The sequence below is a fragment of the Pipistrellus kuhlii genome, unplaced genomic scaffold (genome assembly GCF_014108245.1).
Source record: "Pipistrellus kuhlii isolate mPipKuh1 unplaced genomic scaffold, mPipKuh1.p scaffold_m20_p_92, whole genome shotgun sequence".
Lineage (NCBI taxonomy): Eukaryota > Metazoa > Chordata > Mammalia > Chiroptera > Vespertilionidae > Pipistrellus > Pipistrellus kuhlii.
In genome coordinates, this window is record NW_023425598.1 from 1 (window position 1) to 20,295 (window position 20,295).

General features: G+C 59.7%; 1 protein-coding gene across 1 annotated transcript; it reads right to left on the bottom strand.

Moving 5' to 3' along the window:
• Positions 1 to 839: 839 nt before the first annotated feature.
• Positions 840 to 19,725, bottom strand: LOC118713990 (integrin alpha-V-like). The gene is made up of 10 exons (XM_036428832.2): positions 19,331 to 19,725; positions 13,999 to 14,126; positions 9,997 to 10,088; positions 8,827 to 8,941; positions 6,064 to 6,125; positions 5,046 to 5,091; positions 3,939 to 4,064; positions 2,585 to 2,629; positions 1,113 to 1,156; positions 840 to 1,032 (listed from the first exon to the last, which is right to left on the bottom strand). The coding sequence occupies exons 1-10, from the start codon at positions 19,531 to 19,533 to the stop codon at positions 886 to 888; spliced, it is 1,008 nt and encodes a 335-aa protein (XP_036284725.2). The 5' UTR covers positions 19,534 to 19,725; the 3' UTR covers positions 840 to 885.
• Positions 19,726 to 20,295: the final 570 nt, after the last annotated feature.

Sequence of the window (20,295 nt, forward strand, 5' to 3'; positions counted from 1 at the left end):
TTCCTCTCTGGGCTCTTATTTATGCACAGCCCTTCTCCAGATTGCTGAACCTTTCTAGATGCCGGATCAAGACCACCGACAGGATCTTGCCTGTACAAGAGGGTCATGACTGCACACAGAAGTATGATGACTGCACATGGGGGGTCATGGCTGCACACTAGAGGATCGTGCCTACACATAGGATGATCATGCCTACACACAGGAAGGTCATGCATACACACAGCATGATCATGCCTGCACACAGGAGGGTCATGCCTGTACATAGATGGTCATATATATATACACATAAGAGGGTCATGTCTGTGCATGGGAAGAGGATCATGCCTGCACACAGCAAGATCATGCCTGCACACTGGAGGGTCATGTCTGCACACAGGAGAAGCTGCCTGAGGTGAGGAAGCCGCCCCAGCTCAGAAGGACCCCCTGCACCCCGAGGGCAGGCCACTCACTCCCTGCTGAGCAGCAGCCCTGGCTGACCTCATGGGAAGAGGCTCGGGGACCAGGGCCCAGTCCCTCGCGATCAACCCTCCGGGAGGTCCAGCCATCCCAGCTGAGTGGGACGTGGGCCTGAGCCAGGATCCGAAATCTGACAGCTTCCCCCTCCATCCCTCCCGGCCGTTACCACCTAGGAGTGGACCACAGGGTCCCGTAAAGGGCACAGACCTGCCTCAGAGCGAGGGTAAGTCGTCAGCATGAAGAGGATGTTTCTAGTTTGTGTGTGAGTGGCTGGATTCTGCATTTCCTTTTTTAAAACCAACTAGCTTAACATGCAATTACAAAGAATTTGCTCAAAAAATTACTTCGGTGAAAGCAATATGAAGTAATTAAAGCCCGTTTTACATCTGTAGTGTTGACTACTGACCAGTACTTATTACATATTGAATATCACACCATTAGGATTTGCCCAGAAGAGCTGTGAGACCTTCGGAGACGCCGACAGTAAGATGTTAATGGAAAACACGTGTAACGGCGTACCTGCTCACCGGTGAAGTTGTACAGGGAGGACATGTTCTTCCCGTCGTAGATATACACCTTCCGGGAAAAAAGGAGATGAGATGCGGGAAAAGGTAAGAGAGCCCAGATCTTTTAAAAAAACATCTTTACTTTCCTACCATTCCCAAAGTCCTCGCTGCTCTCGGAACTCCGGAAACAAAGTCTGGAAAGAAAAAGCCTGATTACTCGTTTTTAAGACAACACCGGACACCAGAGGAGGAAGGGGGGTGTCAGAGCTGTGGTTCCGTCATGTAACAGACCGTAAGGAAGAGATTTTCTAAAGAATCAGGATCCATAGCCGGGGACCCGTGTGCTCCAACCTCAGAATCAAACGTGAACAAACAGACTCATGAGTGCCCTCCGACACACGCACGTGTGATCCGGTGGAGAAGCCAGCGTGGCTCAGGGGTTGAGCGTTGGCCTATTAACCAGGAGGTCAGGGTTCAATCCCCGGTAAGGGCACAGGCCCGGGTAGCAGACTCGATCCCCAGGAGGCAGCCGATCCATGATTCTCTCTCCTCATTAACTTTTCTCTCTCTCCCCGTCTCCTTTCCTCTCCAAAGTCAATAATACATTTAAGATAAAGGTAAGAATGAAGAAAAACTATATTTACAGGATTGAAAAACCAGCAAATGAAATAGGACAGAGGTGTCTGCTACCCAGAAATGGATCCGCATCAGGGCAGGTCTGCCGCCCCTGATGGGCTGAGGGATTATGGGGAGGGTGGGGAGACAGAGGGTGGGATGAGGGGCGGGTGGGATTTCAGGAGGGTGGGGGAACAGAGGGTGGGATTTCAGGAGAGTGGGGAGACAGAGGGTGGGATTTCAGGAGGGTGGGGGGACAGAGGGTGGGATTTCAGGAGGGTGGGGAGACAGAGGGTGGGATGAGGGGCGGGTGGGATTTCAGGAGGGTGGGGGAACAGAGGGTGGGATTTCAGGAGAGTGGGGAGACAGAGGGTGGGATTTCAGGAGGGTGGGGGGACAGAGGGTGGGATGAGGAGAGGGTGGGGGGACAGAGGGTGGGATGAGGAGAGGGTGGGGGGACAGAGGGTGGGGTGAGGGGAGGTTGGGGGGACAGAGGGTGGGGGGACAGAGGGTGGGGTGAGGGGAGGTTGGGGGGACAGAGGGTGGGGGGACAGAGGGTGGGGTGAGGGGAGGGTGGGGGGACAGAGGGTGGGGTGAGGGGAGGGTGGGGGGACAGAGGGTGGGGGGACAGAGGGTGGGGTGAGGGGAGGGTGGGGGGGCAGAGGGGGGGGGACAGAGGGTGGGTGAGGAGAGGGTGGGGGGACAGAGGGTGGGGGGACAGAGGGTGGGGTGAGGAGAGGGTGGGGGGACAGAGGGTGGGGTGAGGGGAGGGTGCAGTGAGGGAAGGGTGAGGTGCAGGGGGGGAGAAAGGGGAGGGTGCCGATGGGCCTGAAGGAGGGTGCAGTCCGCTCCCCGAGGGGACTGCCTCAGAGCGAGGAGGATGGAGCCACGGAAACACAGCAGAACCCGGTCCCTCGAACTTAATTCATCCCAGAACGCCATCGGAGCAGCGATTTAATCGAAAACGCGTTTGAAAAAGGGTGAAACGCAGCTCGCGCCGACCCTACCGTCCACGCCATCGCCGTTGAAGTCGCCGACCGCCACGGAGTAGCCTGCACGGGGACAGAGGGGGGCGTCAGCGTGCCCACCGCGGGGCCAGCACGTCCTCCGCGGCCAGCCTCCTAGGGACGCGCCTCACAGGCTGGGAAACCGGCCTGCCCGCCAGCTCACCGAGCTCCTGGGAGCGCACAGGCGCAGTGCAGCGCGCAGCAGCCACGCTCCGTGTCTGCCGTGTGCACGTGGTTCGGTGAACGGGGGAGGGGAGGGGAGGGGAGGGGAGGGCGGACGCCCGTGACTGCGAACGCCAGCCCCGCATTTAACACCGAAAACAGCACGAGCTCGGAGCCTGGCCCCTGGGCGTGAGGCTCAGAACAGCACGCTGTGAGTGAGGGGCTTCTCACAGCGAGGGCCTCCCCGGGCCCGGGTTCCTTCATTTTATATAAAACTGGAGACTGGAGGCCCAGTGCACGGAAGTCCTGCACGGTAGGGCCCCTAAGCCTGGCAGGTGACCAGGGCCGATCTGCAGGGTGACTGACTGGCGGGGCGACTGGGAGGCCCCCACGGGCACTACCTTGGCTGGCCTGGTACCGCCTGCTCACCGGCCCAGCCTCCCACTGCCACCGCCATCACCTCCCTCTGTGGGATGACTGGCAGGGCAATCAGAGGGCCACCTTGGCTGGCCTGGCGCCACCCGCTTGCTGTCCCTATCCCCTGCCACCACCACTGGGGGTAGCTCCTGCGTTGAGCATCTGCCCCCTAGTGTCTGCATCATAACAACCGGTCATTCTGCGCATCATTCTGCTGGACAATCGATTTGTGTATTAGGCTTTTATTATATAAAATGGGAACAATTACAGTGCACGCTACAGACTTCTTGTGAGGATTCAGTGAGTTAAGAATGAAATCCAGTAGCCTGACCTAAAAACGTTACCTGCTATTGACACCACAGTCGAAGCCAGTGGCCGGCAAACTCACTAGTCCACAGAGCCAAATACCAACAGCACAACGATTGACATTTCTTTGGAGAGCCACATTTTTTAAACTTAAACTCCTTCTAACGCCACTTCTTCAACATAGACTCGCCCAGGCCGTGGTGTTTTGTGGAAGAGCCACACTCAAGGGGCCAAAGAGCCACATGTGGCTCGCGAGCCGCAATCTGCCGACCACGAGTATAAAATGATCATGCTCTTAGATTTCAGTTAAAGAAATGTAACAGAACCATTCGGAATTACATGCCCCTCACGTTATAAAAAGGACACGGAAACCTGAGTCTGTTTCACAGGAGAGTTCCCCACGGAAAGCAGCACCTACAGGACCTGACCCCTGGAGTCCAGGACTCGAACCCCCGTTGGCTCCACCTACCCAGGTAGCTGTCGTCGAAGACGGCCTGCGCGGTCCGCGTCGCCAGCTGGTTGCTGTACTTGACACTGTATACCTTGGGGTCGTATTTAGAGACAATTTCTGCCACTTGGTCCGAGATGAGCTGGCCTGGAACAGAGAGGAAAACAGTCACTTCCCGACGGGAGCTGCAGATGCACGAGGAAAACAGCTTCGATGTTATTATTCCCAACAATGAGTCGCCCGTGCCTCTCCTTCACAACCTTAAACCTGACACTGGATTTCATCGTTAAGCCACCATTATTTCTATTCCCTCTAGTACACACATAAAATTGGTCTCTGCTAATAAACAAAATTTTCTGAATAGAGACTTTGTCTTAATTCCCTAAAAGAAAGAAAAAAATCAATGTTAAATAAATGGAATAAAATCAAGGGCTATTTTCCAACAAAATTGGTCCTGATCGCCAGCCAGGTCTAGGGACGTTACCGGAGCATGAATTTCATGCCCTGGGCCTCTGGTACTATCTTATGTTACATATATAATAAGACACTATAAATACTGTCTTACCACCCTTTAAAAAACACTGTGTAACTGGTAAGTAATGTGTATGTCCTCTGAATGACTATACAGTCACTGTTTATTGACATGCAGCTCATTTCCAAAACCGAGTTATTCGCTGCTGAAGTGTAGGTTCATTTTTGGGGACACCCTTAGGTTGTATTTTCCTGTTTCTTTCTAAGTGAAATAAGCCAGTCTGAGAAAGACAAGCATCACGTGATCTCCCTTTGGTGTGGAATCTAATGAACAAAAGGAACTGACCAACAGAGTGAGACCCGAGGCAGGGGGCGTGGGACAGACGGACACGCCTCCATGTGGGGGTGGGGGGAGGAGGAGAGAGGAACCCAAGAACATACATGCACGGCCCACGAACACAGGCAATGGGGGGTGGAGACCTGGGGGAGGGGGTTAGGGCTGGGCAGAGAGCGGTCAAGGGGGAAAAGGGAGACATCTGTAATGCTATCAACAATGATGTGAAATATCAAAGATTTGAAATCTCACAGGAGCTCGCTGAGACCGGTGGGTGTGAATCAGCACGGTCACTAGTGGGCGATGTGAACCACATGACCTACCTTGCCAGTAGAAGCTGCCAGGGCCGCCCAGGAGCACTCTGTCGGCCTGGATGAAAGCAAACAAAACGAGGTATTTAGAAGCAGAAAGCTTTCAACACGGGAGCAGTGACATGCACGTGAGAGCGCCATCTGTGCACATGTATGAACGGAACATGGGTACACGGACATTAAAGAGAACAGAATCGTAAATCGCAGATGCATCCACCTCCGGCTCAGGCATTCCTAAGGTGCCTTATCTAAAACACACCAGAAATGAGAAGCTGTCATAGATCCACTGACTGTGTGAAACTAACGGACAGAACACCACACCTACAGGTCTGCCTCACAGACGGGGTTCGAACGTCGTCACAGGTTACATCACGGAAAACAGTCACTCCTCACTACTGCCTTCTGCCTCTGTGAGGACACGGCCACGTCCTTCCCAAACCCTCACACAGGCTGCACCCGCCAAAGTCACGCTCACCCCCGGGGTCACGCACACCCACTGGGGTCACGCTCACCCCCCCCGGGGTCACGCTCACCCCCCCCGGGGTCACGCTCACCCCCCCCGGGGTCACACTCACCCCCCCCGGGGTCACACTCACCCCCCCCCGGGGTCACGCTCACCCCCCCCGGGGTCACGCTCACCCCCCCCGGGGTCACGCTCACCCCCCCCCGGGGTCACGCTCACCCCCCCCCGGGGTCACGCTCACCCCCCCCCCGGGGTCACGCTCACCCCCCCCCGGGGTCACGCTCACCCCCCCCCCCGGGGTCACGCTCACCCCCGGGGTCACGCTCACCACCCCCCGGGGTCACGCTCACCCCCCCCCCCCGGGGTCAGGCTCACCCCCCCCGGGGTCACACTCACCCCCCCCCCCCGGGGTCACGCTCACCCCCCCCCCCCCCGGGGTCACGCTCACGGCTGTTGGAAACCAGCAGCCGGGGCAGAGCAGCGGACGCACTGACCCTTAGTTTTGCCCACGACAGGGAGGGAGGCGGGCTAGACTTAGACTCCGTGCGGTCTCACACGGGCACTTACTTTCGTGAAGTCGATGCTGAACCCTCCTTGACAGAAGCCCTGTCCGTCAGCGTCAATATTTTCTAAAAAAAAAAAAAAAGATTGGAAATGGACACAAGCCCCAAACACCCCCCGAGAACAGCCCTGACATCACCGTGATGACGGGACCGCGCCCCGTCTCCCTCACGCGGGCTCTCACGCACGAAGCCGCCACCACACGGACACGGCACACGCGTGTTCTCGCCGCGAGGACCAGAGAGGAAAGGCCCAGCCATTCGCCAGGCAACGAAGATGCCGGCTTTCAGACATCTTACTTTTAACCACAAACCACAGCACACTTATATTTTATCTCACACACACACACACAGACGCACACACACACTACCCAACACGCACCTATGTAACGAAAGCAATCTCACAAAACACCGTCACCGTTCTCAGGTACCGTACACGCTACCTTCTGTACTTTATCCCGTTTCGTCCCATCTTTTTTGGTGACTGGCTATGACCCGCTATTCTGACTTCGTGAAACATGATGAGCTGTGACCGGAGTTAAAATTCCCCTTCAAAATCCCTGTTTCTGCCAAAACTGGTTTGGCTCAGTGGATAGAGCATTGGTCTGCAGACTGAAGGGTCCCAGGTTCAATTCCGTTCAAGGGCATGGACCTTGGTTGCGGGCACATCCCCAGTAGGGGGTGTGCAGGAGGCAGCTGGTGGATGTTTCTCTCTCATTGATGTTTCTAGCTCTCTATCACTCTCCCTTCCTGTCTGTAAAAAAATCAATAAAATATATATTTTTTAAATCCCTGTTTCTGACTGCTATGACCCTACAGCCGGGAGGTCCTCGCACCAGTAGAGATACACACATTCCTCGCACACACATTGCTTACATACAGGTTCTAGCCAGTAACAACGACAAAATCTACTGAAGAAATAACCCAGGACTTGGGGGGCAGCCGGCACCAGCCGATGTTCTGTGACAAGCAAACACGAACCAATCCTCACGGCACGTTCAGCTCTGGGGTGGGTGAACGCGGACGGCGCTCGGCAGGACCCCGCCGTCCGCCCACTCCGGGGGGCGACCCTCTTCGGGGGACGGTTCTGGGCAGCTGGTCTATCCGTCTAAGCCAGACTGACCGTGAGTCCCATCGCACCGAGAACAGACGTGGGTGAACCCCAGTTCTCCCTCGTTTTATTCTGAGGATGAACAGGAAACGGTGGATAAACAGGCCACTCTTCGCTGGGCGAGGAATGTTCCCTCCTTAACCGACTTCTCAGTCACAGGGGCACACGGCATTCCGTACCGCCAGGCCCACGGGGGTCACACGCTACACGCCTCGTGGGCCCTCGCCCGGTCCTGTCGAGGAATCCTCACAGCCGGGGTCGCTGTGAGGGGAAGTAAGCCCCGTGGCTGCGTTTGCCTCCCAAACAGAGGAACCGAAACCGATCTGCGGGCCAGGACTTTAGTCAAACACTCCCACCAAAACTCCTGGGAACTGCCCCAAGATTACACACCTCACATTCCACATTCAGGTGTTTTTTTTTTTTAAGAACTAAACCTCGGGAGTGTGAGTGGCCCCGTGTGAAGCGGGAACTGCCGTCACCGGAGGATTCTCTCCGCCCCACGCCGGACGCGCGGGTCCTCTCTCCAAGGTCCGTCCGGGGACAGCTTCGGGCTGGTGAGGAGGGCGGCCTTTTATCGTCAGACTTCCTCGGCTTCCCAGAACACCCCGCAGAAACCACCCTGCCCTTTCAGAGGTTCCTGACGGGAACACGGTTTCTCTTTAGTGGGTGTGGGTTTTTTTAAATGGATTTTTAGAGAGAGAATAAGGGAGAGGGAGAGAGAGAGAGAAACATCCATGGTGAGAGAGAATCACAGACTGGCTGCCCCCTGCAGTCCCCCAGGGGGGATGGCGCCTGCAACCTAGGCCTGTGCCCTGACTGGGAATCGAACCCTGACCTCCTGGCTCCTGGGTGGACGCTCAGCCCCCGGGCCCACCGGCCGGCAGGAACACCGCGAACCGAGCTGATGCCGCCACTGGGAGCGCCGTGCTGCGGCCCTCCGGCAGGAGCTGGCTGGCCGGGCCGGGCCGAGCCGCCTGGCAGCACCTCTGCCCGCAGTCACGGGGGCAGCGAAGGCCGCCGGCCGCCCGCACCTCCACCGACCGGGGGCCAGAGCGGCTGTGGGGCAGGGCCAGGGCCCGGGTGCTGATCGGCGACTCTCTCATCCATGTTCCTAGCTCTCTATCCCTCGCCCTTCCTCTCTGTAAAAAGTCAATAAAGTACACTTAAATAAAAAAAGAAGAAGAAAGACTCAGTGGAGCTTCTTTTGACGAAAAGTGACTAAAAATACAAACTTCCAACCTGCTGTATCCGGGGACCACAGAGGATGGAGACGCTTTCCTTCGGAGACCAGCCTGCCGCCCGCACACCTGTCCTGACTCCACGCTAGCAGGCCTGGCTTCACTGTGCTGTCCTGCACCGCGAGAGCCTGTCTGTAAATGTTACCCCTACACTCACACACGCACTCACACACACACATACACACTCACAGGCATGCACACACGTGTGCGTGTACACACGCACTCATACATTCACACACACACGCACTCACACACACCCACACTCACACACATGCACACGCACATACACACGCACATACATGCACACACACATACATGCACACACAACCACACACACACTCACATACACCCACCCCTTAGCCATCCAGACACAGCCTGCCCTCGGAGGCGGTGCCCCCCGCGTCCCCGCGTCCCCACGTACTTGAGCGGCAGGGGGCGTACTCCACGGTGCGCGCCCCGTCCTGCAGGAAGCAGGTGCCCACAGGCTCGCGCTCCTGCTTGGTCTCCGTCCTCCAGTGGTACAGCGGGGCGCAGGCCTGCGGCAGAGGCAGTGAGGGCGGTGAGGGCGGTGAGGGCCGGTGAGGGCCGTGAGGGCAGGTGTGGGCCGGTGAGGGCGGGTGAGGGCGAGTGAGGGCGAGTGAGGGCGGGTGAGGGCGGGTGAGGGCGGGTGAGGGCGGTGAGGGCCGGTGAGGGCGGTGAGGGCCGGTGAGGGCGGGTGAGGGCGGGTGAGGGCGGTGAGGGCCGGTGAGGGCGGTGAGGGCGGGTGAGGGCCGGTGAGGGCGGTGAGGGCCGGTGAGGGCCGGTGAGGGCCGGTGAGGGCCGTGAGGGCCGGTGAGGGCGGGTGAGGGCCGTTGAGGGCCGTGAGGGCCGGTGAGGGCGGGTGAGGGCGGGTGAGGGCGGGTGAGGGCGGTGAGGGCCGGTGAGGGCCGGTGAGGGCCGGTGAGGGCCGGTGAGGGCCGTTGAGGGCCGGTGAGGGCGGGTGAGGGCGGGTGAGGGCCAGTGAGGGCGGGTGAGGGCGGGTGAGGGCCGGTGAGGGCGGGTGAGGGCGGGTGAGGGCGGGTGAGGGCCGGTGAGGGCGGGTGAGGGCCGGTGAGGGCCGGTGAGGGCGGGTGAGGGCGGTGAGGGCCAGTGAGGGCGGGTGAGGGCCGATGAGGGCAGGTTAGGGCCGTGAGGGCGGGTGTGGGCGGGTGAGGGCGGGTGAGGGCCGGTGAGGGCGGGTGAGGGCCGGTGAGGGCAGGTTAGGGCCGTGAGGGCGGGTGAGGGCGGGTGAGGGCCGGAGAGCCTGTGCCCTGACGGGGAATCGAACCCTGACCTCTGGTTCATAGGTCAACGCCGGCCGGGCGGTTGCTGCATTTTAAAGAAAGGGGTGCTCAGGGGTGATTACCCAGCGTGCACCACTCCAGCCCTGGCCGGGGGAACAAACTCCGGGACCAGCGAGGGAGGGAGAGGAAAACGGAGGCAGGCAGACTGGACGGGAGCCGGGCCGGGGATTAGCTGTCCCAGCTCCCAGTCCCGGCCCCGAGCACAGAGCTCAGCTCTCAGCACGGAACCCCCGTCCACACGGAGCGGCTGGGAACACCCACACACTCACCAAAATCTTGTCCTGCTTGGACCTCACCGACGCGCCGAACCACTGATGGGACTTGAACTCCAGCGGGTCGTCCCGGGCGAAGTCTCTGTTGCCTGGAAAACAGACGCGGTGAGGGGGGCGTCAGGCGGCAGGTCTCCGAACAGCCGCTTTCCGAACAGCCAGTCTCTGAACAGCCGGTCTCTGAACAGCCGGTCTCTGAACAGCCACTCTCAGAACAGCCGCTCTCCGAACAGCCGGTCTCAGAACAGCCGCTCTCAGAACAGCCGCTCTCAGAACAGCCGCTCTCAGAACAGCCGGTCTCCGAACAGCCGGTCTCTAACAGCCGCTCTCCGAACAGCCGGTCTCCGAACAGCCGGTCTCCGAACAGCTTCTCTCAGAACAGCCGCTCTCAGAACAGCCGGTCTCCGAACAGCCGCTTTCCGAACAGCCGGTCTCCAAACAGCCGGTCTCTGAACAGCCGCTCTCCGAACAGCCGCTTTCCGAACAGCCGGTCTCCAAACAGCCGGTCTCTGAACAGCCGGTCTCAGAACAGCCAGTCTCCATGCAGCAAGTCTGACCGTGTGGCTCTGCTCAGACACCGCATCCTTATTCCTCTCCCGAAGGATGACTTAGAGGTGCCTCAGGGCTGTGGTTGGCAAACCGCAGCTCGCGAGCCACAGGCGGCTCTTTGGCCCCTGGAGTGTGGCTCTTCCACAAAACACCACGGCCAGGGCGAGTCTGTGTTGAAGAAGTGGCGTTAGAAGAAGTTTAAGTTTAAAAAATTTGGCTCTCACTGAAACTGGTGTGGCTCAGTGGATAGAGCGTCGGCCTGCGGACTGAAAGGTCCCGGGTTCGATTCCAGTCAAGGGCATGGACCTTGGTTGCAGCCACATCCCCAGTAGGAGGGGCACAGGAGGCAGCTGATCGATGTTTCTAATTCTCTATCCCTCTCCCTTCCTCTCTGTAAAAAAATCAATAAAATAGATTTTAAAAATAAAGTAAAAAACGTGGCTCTCCAAAGAAATGCCCATCGCTGTGCTGTTGGCATTTGGCTCTGTGGACCAATGAGTTTGCCGACCGCTGGTGTACGTCTTCGCCGTGACGGAAAGCAATGTGGACGGCCTCCATTAACCTTCACACTCAGTCAGTCAGGAACGTGTCCTCTCTAATTAACTCGGTGTTTGTACTTCATTCCCACACAGAAAGGAGTTCAGCTGCTAAATTCTGGAACACGGAGACGGAACAGCTCCCGCCAGCCCTGCCACAAGCATCGTCCCCGTTTCTCCCTTCCACGGCTCAGAGCCCAACGGTAGGGGCAGTCTGACACAATTCGTTAAAAACAACGACTCTTGCCCTAGCTGGTGTGGCTCAATGGCTAGAGCGTCGGCCTGCAAACTGAGGGTCCCGGGTTCGATTCCGGTCAAGGGCATGTACCTTGGTTGCGGGCACATCCCCAGTGGCGGGGAGGGGCGGTGCAGGAGGCAGCGGATCGATGTTTCTCTCTCTCTCTCCCTCTCCCTTCCTCTCTGTAAGCAATCAATAAGATAATATTTTGAAAAAAGAGCCGTCAGAACAGCAGAGCCGGAGGGAGGCACCAGGAAGGCCCATCCCCGGAGGGGTGATCGGCTGTGCGTTCAGGGCCCGGCTCTCCCCGGGAACAGGAACAGGCTGCCCCCTGAGAGGACTGCGCGGGGACGGCGAGCAGGGCACACAGGCCCTTTCAGAGCGCCCGCCGCCCTCAATGCCGCCTTGTCCGGGGACCAGCGGAAACGCTCCTGAGAGCATCTGGCGGTTCAAGACAAAAACGCTTTGCCGGCGGCTTTTGTTTCAAAGCCAAGTCCGGCTGAGCCTTAAACGGAAGGGGACGTGCCAGGTCAGAGGCCTGGGAAGAGGCTTAAAGGATCCTAAGAAAGTTCCGTTTTGGCAAAACTTCCCACGTGTGAGAACAGCAGCTGACAGCACGCGGGGGAGCCACCGGGGACACAGGACGGACGCGCTGGCTCTCGGACCGCCTCGCTCAGCAGGGGGAGGGAGGCCGCCTCTGGAGGAACAGGGTCTTAGAAAGAAAAGCCCTGGCCGGTGTGGCTCAGTGGGCAGAGCGTTGGCCTGCGGACTGAAGGGCCCCGGGTTCGATTCCAGTCAAGTGCACGTCTCTCAGTTGCAGGCTTCTCCCCGGCCCGGGCCCTGCCTGGGGCGCATGCAGGAGGCAGCTGATCGATGTGTCTCTCTCACGTGGATGTTTCTCTGTCTCTCCCTCTCCCTCCCACTCTCTCTAAAAATCAGGGGACACATCCTGGGCTGAGGATTAAAAAAGGGAAGAAGGAAAGAAAGGCCTTCACAGCGACAGACTGCAGATGCTGGGCCACAGCCCTCAGGCGGCTCCCCGGACCCAGCTCTCCGGCTCGCCAACGCCCAGACCCCGCACGCCCGGCGGTGCTGACCGACCAGCTAACGGCGATTCACCAACCAGGAGCTGTGCTCTCCGGGCTGCTCAGCCCCTGTGACCATGAGTCCCGCCGGCAGGTCGAACAGGAGGGGCGTGGGGTGACCGTTCTAACGGAGAACGTCCATGGAGGTCCCGCCGGCAGGTCGGACAGGAGGGGCCACTTGATCACATACAACGTAACGTCCCCATGTGGGCAGAGGCAGCACATGGTCGAACACAGTAAGTCACCAATGACCTACAGCTCCTCCTGCTGTCACGGATGCTGTGCCAGAGGACACAGAAGCCCTGGCCCGTCACACCAGCATCACGGTCTGCCTCCGTGTGGGAAAACCTGAGCCTGTGCAGGTCCTTCTGGGGTTTTCCCAGGTCAGCCGCGTGTGGAAACAGCAGCGTGTCACACCGACGGCCTCACACGGAAAAACCAGGCATGTCACACCGACGGCTTCACATGGAAAAACCAGGCCTGTGACCCGGGCTTCACACGGAAAAACCAGGCATGTGACCCGGGCTTCACACGGAAAAACCAGGCGTGTGACCCTGGCTTCACATGGAAAAACCAGGCGTGTGACCCGGGCTTTGCACGGAAAATCCAGGCGTGATGACTGACACCCACTTGGCACCGCTCAGGAGCGAATGGAACGAACAGCCCAGTCACCACGGTTCCCGTGTCAGCGACTGGCATTCCTGGAGGGAAAGGGGTGCTGGACCAGCAGGAAGTTACCGCACAGAAAACAGCGTTCACCTCCAGCTGGCCCTAACCCTCAGCGGAGCCCGCCGGCCAGGGTCACGGAGAAAGCACCTGCGGGTCCCTCTGGTTCTCTGGGGCCTCCCTACGCTTTCACAGATACACACAAACACGCCAACACACGTGTGTGCAGGGCGACATACACAGGGTGCCCCCCAAAATGTACAAAATGGAAATGGAAATGAATAATTACCAATTCCAAAGGGTTAAATCTGAAAGAAGGAAACAGCCATTGAGCTGTCAGCTGTGGAAGCTGTTAATGTGGGGGAACACCCTGTACTTCATTTCACCAATCTAAAGGCAAAAATTATTATTATTATTATTATTTTACTTTTATTGATTTCAGAGAGGAAGGGAGCGGGAGAGAGAGAGATGGAAACATCAACGATGAGAGAGAACCATGGATCAGCTGCCTCCTGCACGCCCCACGCTGGGAATCGAGCCTACAACCCGGAGCCTGTGCCCTGACCGGGAATCGAACCCTGACCTTCTGGTTCCTCGGTCGATGCTCAATGACTGAGCCATGCCAGCCGAGCTAAAACTTCTTTCTTTCTTTTTTTAATAAATATTTTATTGATTTTTTACAGAGAGGAAGGGAGAGGCACAGAGAGTTAGAAACATCGATGAGAGAGAAACATCCATCAGCTGCCTCCTGCACACCCCCTACGAGGGATGTGCCAGTAACCGAGGTACATGCCCTTGACCGGAATCGAACCCGGGACTTTTCAGTCTGCAGACCGACACTACCACTGAGCCACATCGGTTTCGGCAAACGTTAATGTTCTGAAGAAACCAAACGACGGCTCTCAGCCAGGGCCCGGCCCTGCCTTACCTGTGGCGTCGAACTCGATGGGCTGGCACCTGCGCTGGGACGACCAGTCGCACTTGAGGACCTGGCCGCCCTCCACGATGCCCGGCTGCGTGGTGTTGGCCTTGGGCGCGCCCACCAGGAGGAAGACGCTGAGGCCGGGGGGAGAGAGAAACATCCGTGATGAGAGAGAACCCGGACCGGCTGCCTCCCACAGGCCCCCATGGGGACCGAGCCCACAACTCGGGCCTGTGCCCTCAACCGGAATCGAACCCGGGACCTTCAGTGCGCAAGCTGGTGCCCTATCCCCTGAGCCACACCAGCCAGGGCCAAATCCATTATTTTTTTAAAGGTTTTTTCTTTCTTCAGTTTCCTCCAAGGACCACGGCTGAACGCTGAACGCAAATGCAAAATCAGGAAGAGAAAAGGGTAAGACGGCAGGGCGTGGGGAAGGCGCACGGGGTTCGGTGTCCCTGGCCAGCAGCAAACCCTGGAGCAATCCCGTTTCTTTCTTTTTTTTTTTTTTTAATGCAATTTTAATCTTGATCACCAGTTCATATGTATGTGTTTTTTTATATATATTTTATTGCTTTTTTACAGAGAGGAAGGGAGAGGGACAGAAAAAGCCAGAAACATACATGACAGAGAAACATCAACCAGCTGCCTCCTGCACAGCCCCCACTGGGGATGTGCCCACAACCAAGGTACATGCCCTTGACCAGAATCGAACCCGGGACCTCCCAGTCTGCATGCCGATGCTCTATCTGCTGAGCCACACCAGTCAGGGCAGCAATCCCGTTTCTTATGCAACTTTCCCTCCGAGAAGCTTGGCCAAGAACAGCATCAGGATCCATCCTCACCGCCTGCCCATTTTATTCTTTAAAGTACATTTTTATTGACTTCAGAGGAAGGGACAGAGAGACAGGAGCATCAGTGATGGGAGGGGGTCCCTGACCGGCTGCCTCCTGCATGCACCTGGGCGTGTGCCCCGACCGGGAATCCCACCGGGACCTCCTGGCTGGGGCTAACGCTCAACCACGAGCCTCAGTCAGCGACTTAAGTGAGCGTGTGCGTGCGGAGCGGGCTGCTGGCCTCACGCTAAGGAATTCTAACAGACAAAGAGCAGGGTGTGGGCTCAGGGCCCGGGAGTAGAAGATGGAGAGACGGAGGGGGGGGGGGGGGGGAGTGTGGAGACAGGGACGGGGTGAGGATGGAGGAGGACAGACACCGGAGCTCAGAGGGGCCCCAGCAGAGGCCCTCCGCCCGGGCCCTGCGACCCCACTGTCCCTTTAAGGGCAGCTGCTCCGGGGGGGTGGCCTCGGCTCCCGAGGAGAGGCGGCCACAAACAGGGACAAGCACACTGTCCACAGGAGCGAGTCTGTGGGTGCTGCCAGCACCAACCCCTCTCCTCTCCCCGACTCCCCTCCCCCAACTCCCCTCTCCAACTCCTCTCCCCCTGACTCCTCTCCCCGACTCTCCCCCCCAGCTCCTCCCCCCGACTCCTCTCCCAAAGGAATGTCTGAATCAGCACCCTGTGCTTCACAGAAAGGCTTGTGCATACGTCTTCAGAACCGGCCCTGACCAGTGTGGCTCAGTGGATAGAGCGTCAGCCTGCAGACTGAAAGGTCCCAGGTTCGATTTCGGACAAGACATGTACCTTGGTTGCGGGCACATCCCCAGTAGGGGGTGTGCAGGCGGCAGCTGGTCGATGTTTCTCTCTCATCGATGTTTCTGGCTCTCTCTCCCTCTCCCTTCCTCTCTGTAAAAAATCAATAAAATATATTAAAAAGAAAAATACTTTGATGCTATTTCAGAGCCATCTGCACGCTCGCAGCATGGGGGCGGGACGGTGAGTCCCCAGGGGGCCCTCTCCGTGACCCCGTCCGTGACCCCGGGCTGGGTCAGGGAACCAGCACAGGCGTCACGTCTGGTCACGGCTCCGGTCTCCGGCCCAAGGAGAGCCGAGGCTGCAGGCCAACTGCAGCGCAGGAGCCAGCTCTGTGCCCAGTGTCCTGGAAATGGTTACAATGGTGAGGGGGAATGGGCATGAATACCTCCATTGATCTTGAGAGAGAGAGGGAGGGAGAGAGGGAGGGAGGGAGGAAGGAAGGGAGGAGAGAGAGAGAGAGAGGAGTATTGATGTGAGAGACCCAGCCATTTTTGCCTTCTGCACGTGCTCCAGACCAGGGCAGCATCGACCAGGTACGTGCCCTTGACTGGAATGGAACCAAACCTGGGACCCTCTGGTGCTTGTCCAAGGTCCTACCCACTGAGCACACCGGCCAGGGCAGGCCTGAGCGTCTGGAAGTGCAGGCGGAGCGGGGCTGAAAGGGCCTCCCCGCCCACCCCCCATGCTGCAGCCAGGGCCTCCCAGCCCTGGGGAAGACCCCCTGGAGGAGACTGAGCAGCGAAGGGTGCTCCAGAGACACGCCCCCCAGAGGCAGGGCGGTGTCTGCAGAATCAGGAGCCCAGCAGTGGGCACAGGGGCAGGGACCAAGCGCCACCCAGACACTGGTGTCCTCGGCAGGGCAGAGGGGCAGGGAGGGCACAGGAAGGCTCCGGCACCTTCTGCCCGGGGACTAACCACCGGCTGATAAGAGGGGAGTGCACATCGAAAGGAAATTAGTGAGAAGAAATGTCTCAGAGGCCAGGAAGGGTCCGAGGGAGGGCTCCAGGGCATGTCTGGCCCACCTGGCCAGGTACCCATTGGCCGGAGCCAGCAGCAAGCTAACCTATGGGTTGGAGCATCTGCCCCCTGGTGGTCAGTGTGCATCATAGCAACTAGTCGAACAGTCAATGGACAGTCACTTAGCATATTGGGCTTTTATTATATAGAACTAGTGGCCCGGTACACGAAATTTGTGCACTGGGAGGTGGGAGGGAGTGTCCCTCAGCCTGGCCTGCATCCTCTCCAATCTGGGACCCCTGTGGGATCAGGCCTAAACTGGCAGTCAGACAACCCCCTGGCAATGCGGGATTACTCCTAACTGCTCACCTGCCTGCCTGCTTGATCTCCCCTAACCACTCTGCCTGCTGGCCTGCTTGTCTCCAGCTGCACCCCCACCCCCCGCCAGCCTGATTACCCCCAACTGCCCTCCCCTCCTGGCCAGATCACCCCTGACCGCCTCTGCCTCGGCCCCGCCACCATGCCTTTGCCGGGAAGGACATCTGGAAGGCCTCGTGGTCTAATGAGCATCTCACCCTTTTATTAATATGGACGTCAGAGAGGAAGGGAGTGGGAGAGAAAGAAACATCAGCGATGAGAGAGATCACGGATCGGCCGCCTCCTGCATGCCCCCCACTGGGGATCCAGCTGCAGCCTGGCCGTGTGCCTGGCTGGGGATCGAACCCTAGGTCCACGCCCAACCCCTGGGCCACGCCGGCCGGGCTGACCTCTATTTGTTAAGTTAAGCTCCACCTGGAGCTCACTAGCCTATCGGTAACAGTCGCTGGTGCAGATCTGAAAACACAGTATGGAAGCAGACCGGGCTGGACCCAGCCTCCGCCCGGAAGGCCCAGGGGGAGGCCCGGATCCGTGAGGTCACAGCAGAGTCAGCACTTCATGACTCACCGATGACTCACCAGCCGCCTAGCGGAGCCTCCTGGCAGCCGTTCAACCGCCCGCCCGGGAAAACACAGCCGAGCACCTCCCGCTCTGCCGACCCCAAGGCCTCCGCGCCCCACAGAGCCCCAGCAGCCCGGCCCACGTGGCACCGCTAAGGGCGAAGCTGGAGAACAGGCCACGCGTGTTCCAAACAGTGTCCTACACATCAACCCGGAGAGCAGCCTCGGAGGACTAACCCGTTCCACACAGCACACCCTGCAAAGCACTGGAGCCGAGAATGCGAAGGAGCAGGGCGGGCGGGAGGGAGGGCAGCCGCCTCCGTTAATCACAGGGAAATCTGTGCTCGGCTCCCAGGAAGCTGAGCCGGAAAGCACCCCGTAAAACCCGCTGCTCCGCCTCCCTTCCCGCCGCTCCTGGTCCCCAGACGGGGCCTGCCGTGCCCCGCGCCCTGCGGGGGGGAGAAGCAGTGAGGTCACCCCGCATGGCCTGGGCGAGGGAGAGCGGTCCTCTGAACGCCGGTGTCAAATGACGTCCCTCCCCCAAAACGGCTTTAAAACCAAACATGAGGGAGCAACCGAGGGACTTGTCTGCACGCACAGTGGCCTCAGCCAGGGACACAGACACGGCGGGGGCCTGCCCGGGCGGGAACGGCTGGGAGAGGGAGGGGAGAGGCGACCACTGGGATAAGAGAAGCCGTATATATCATAAAACCTCAGGCAATAAAAAGCAAAATACAGTTTCCACGTCTAAGACCCGGGAAGACCACCAAGAACAGCTTTCCCTCCAGAAAACGAGACTTAAACATCGAAAGACATCCGGCGGCCTGGCCGGTGTGGCTCAGTGGGCAGAGCTCCCGGCTGCGGACTGAAGGGTCTCAGGTTCGACTGCGGTCAAGGGCATGAGCCTGGGGTGAGGGCTCCGGGCCTGGTTCCTGGTCAGGGTCTGGGCCCTGGTCGGGGTGTGGGTGCAGCAGGCGACCAGGCAGCACATCTGTGTTTCTCTCTGTCCCCCCTCCCTCCCTCCATCCTCCCTAAACATCAATGGGAACACCCTGGGGTGAGGGCTAAGGACAACACAGAGGCCTCCGCGGACACGGTGACGTCACTGGGCGAGAATGACGTCACTGTCCGTCCGGTCCAAGCCCAGGTCCAGCCCATCGGTCCCGGTCCGTCCCGCCCCGCGGCCCCTGCGCGCGATGGGCCCCGCGATGGGCCTCTGAGCCACAGCCCGTTCTTCCCAACAGAGTGGGTCCGACCGGGCACAGAGGGCACCCCAGGGCGCCTGACCCCCAAATGTGCGCCCGGAGCGGGGCGCCGGTTTGGCGGGCGGTGCGGTCCTTCCTCTTCGGTGCCGGGACGGAGGGGTCAGCGCGAGGTTCGGTCTGGGAAGCGGAACCGGCTCGGGGGAGCTAGGGGGGTGCCGGGAAGTTGGGGTGAAGCTGACCAGCCCGGCCGACCTGAGCCCATCGCCCTCTCCCCGGCCCCCCTCCCCGGATCCCCAGATCCCCGCCCCCCCCCCCGGATCCCCAGATCCCCGGCCCCCCTCCCCGGATCCCCAGATCCCCGACCCCCTCCCCGGATCCCCAGATCCCCGGCCCCCCTCCCCGGATCCCCAGATCCCCGCCCCCCCCCGGATCCCCAGATCCCCGGCCCCCCTCCCCGGATCCCCAGATCCCCGACCCCCTCCCCGGATCCCCAGATCCCCGGTCACCCTCCCCGGATCCCCGGCCCCCCTCCCTGTCCCGGTCCCGGCCCCGGGGCGCGGGGCGCGGGGCGCGGGGCGGACACTCACGGGGACGCGCGCGGCGCGAAGAAGTCCACGGCGAAGCCGAAGTAGCTGCCCGCGGGGCCCGCGTACTCGGCGGGGCGCTCGGCGTCCAGGTTGAAGGCGGCGCCGAGCGGCAGCAGCGGCGGCAGGAGGAGCGGGAGGAGGAGCGGGAGGAGGACCCGGAGGAGCCCCGGGGGCGGCGGGCAGGGCCCCGGCGCCGAGGCCATCGCGGAGCGCAGGGCACGGCCTCCCCGCGGGCGCAGGGCCGGGCGGCGGGGACTCCGGCGCGGGGCGCGGGGCGCGGCCTCTCCTCCTCGGCGGGACGGGGACTCTGTGCCGCCTGTGCCGGGGGTGGAGCCGCCGGAGGAAGTGGGGGCGGAGCCGCACCCCGAGGCCTGGCCGATCCACTTCCTGGGCGCCGGGCCTCTGTCTGTCTGTCTGTCTGTCCCGGGGGAGCGGCCTCTGTCCGCCCGGACCCGCCTCCCCGCGGGCGGAGCTGCCGACTTCTGCTGGGAGCCTGGGCAGCCCCTGCACCGGCCCCAGGAGCCTCCATGCTGGTGGGCGTCCCCCTCCACCCCCTTCACTCAGGCCAACCCCCTCAGCACCCCGAAACCCCCTCCACTCACACACACGCACACTCACACACACGCACACTCACACACACGCACACTCACACACACATGCACTCACATACATACACACTCCACACGCACACAAACATGCACACTCACACACACAAACATGCACACACTCACACCTGCACTCACATACATACACACTCCACACGCACACACAAACATGCACACTCACACACACACAAACATGCACACACACATGCACTCACACTGGCACACATGCACTCACATACACACACTCCACACGCACACACAAACATGCACACACTCACACATGCACTCACATACATACACACTCCACATGCACACGCACACACAAACATGCACACTCGCACACATGCACTCATACATACA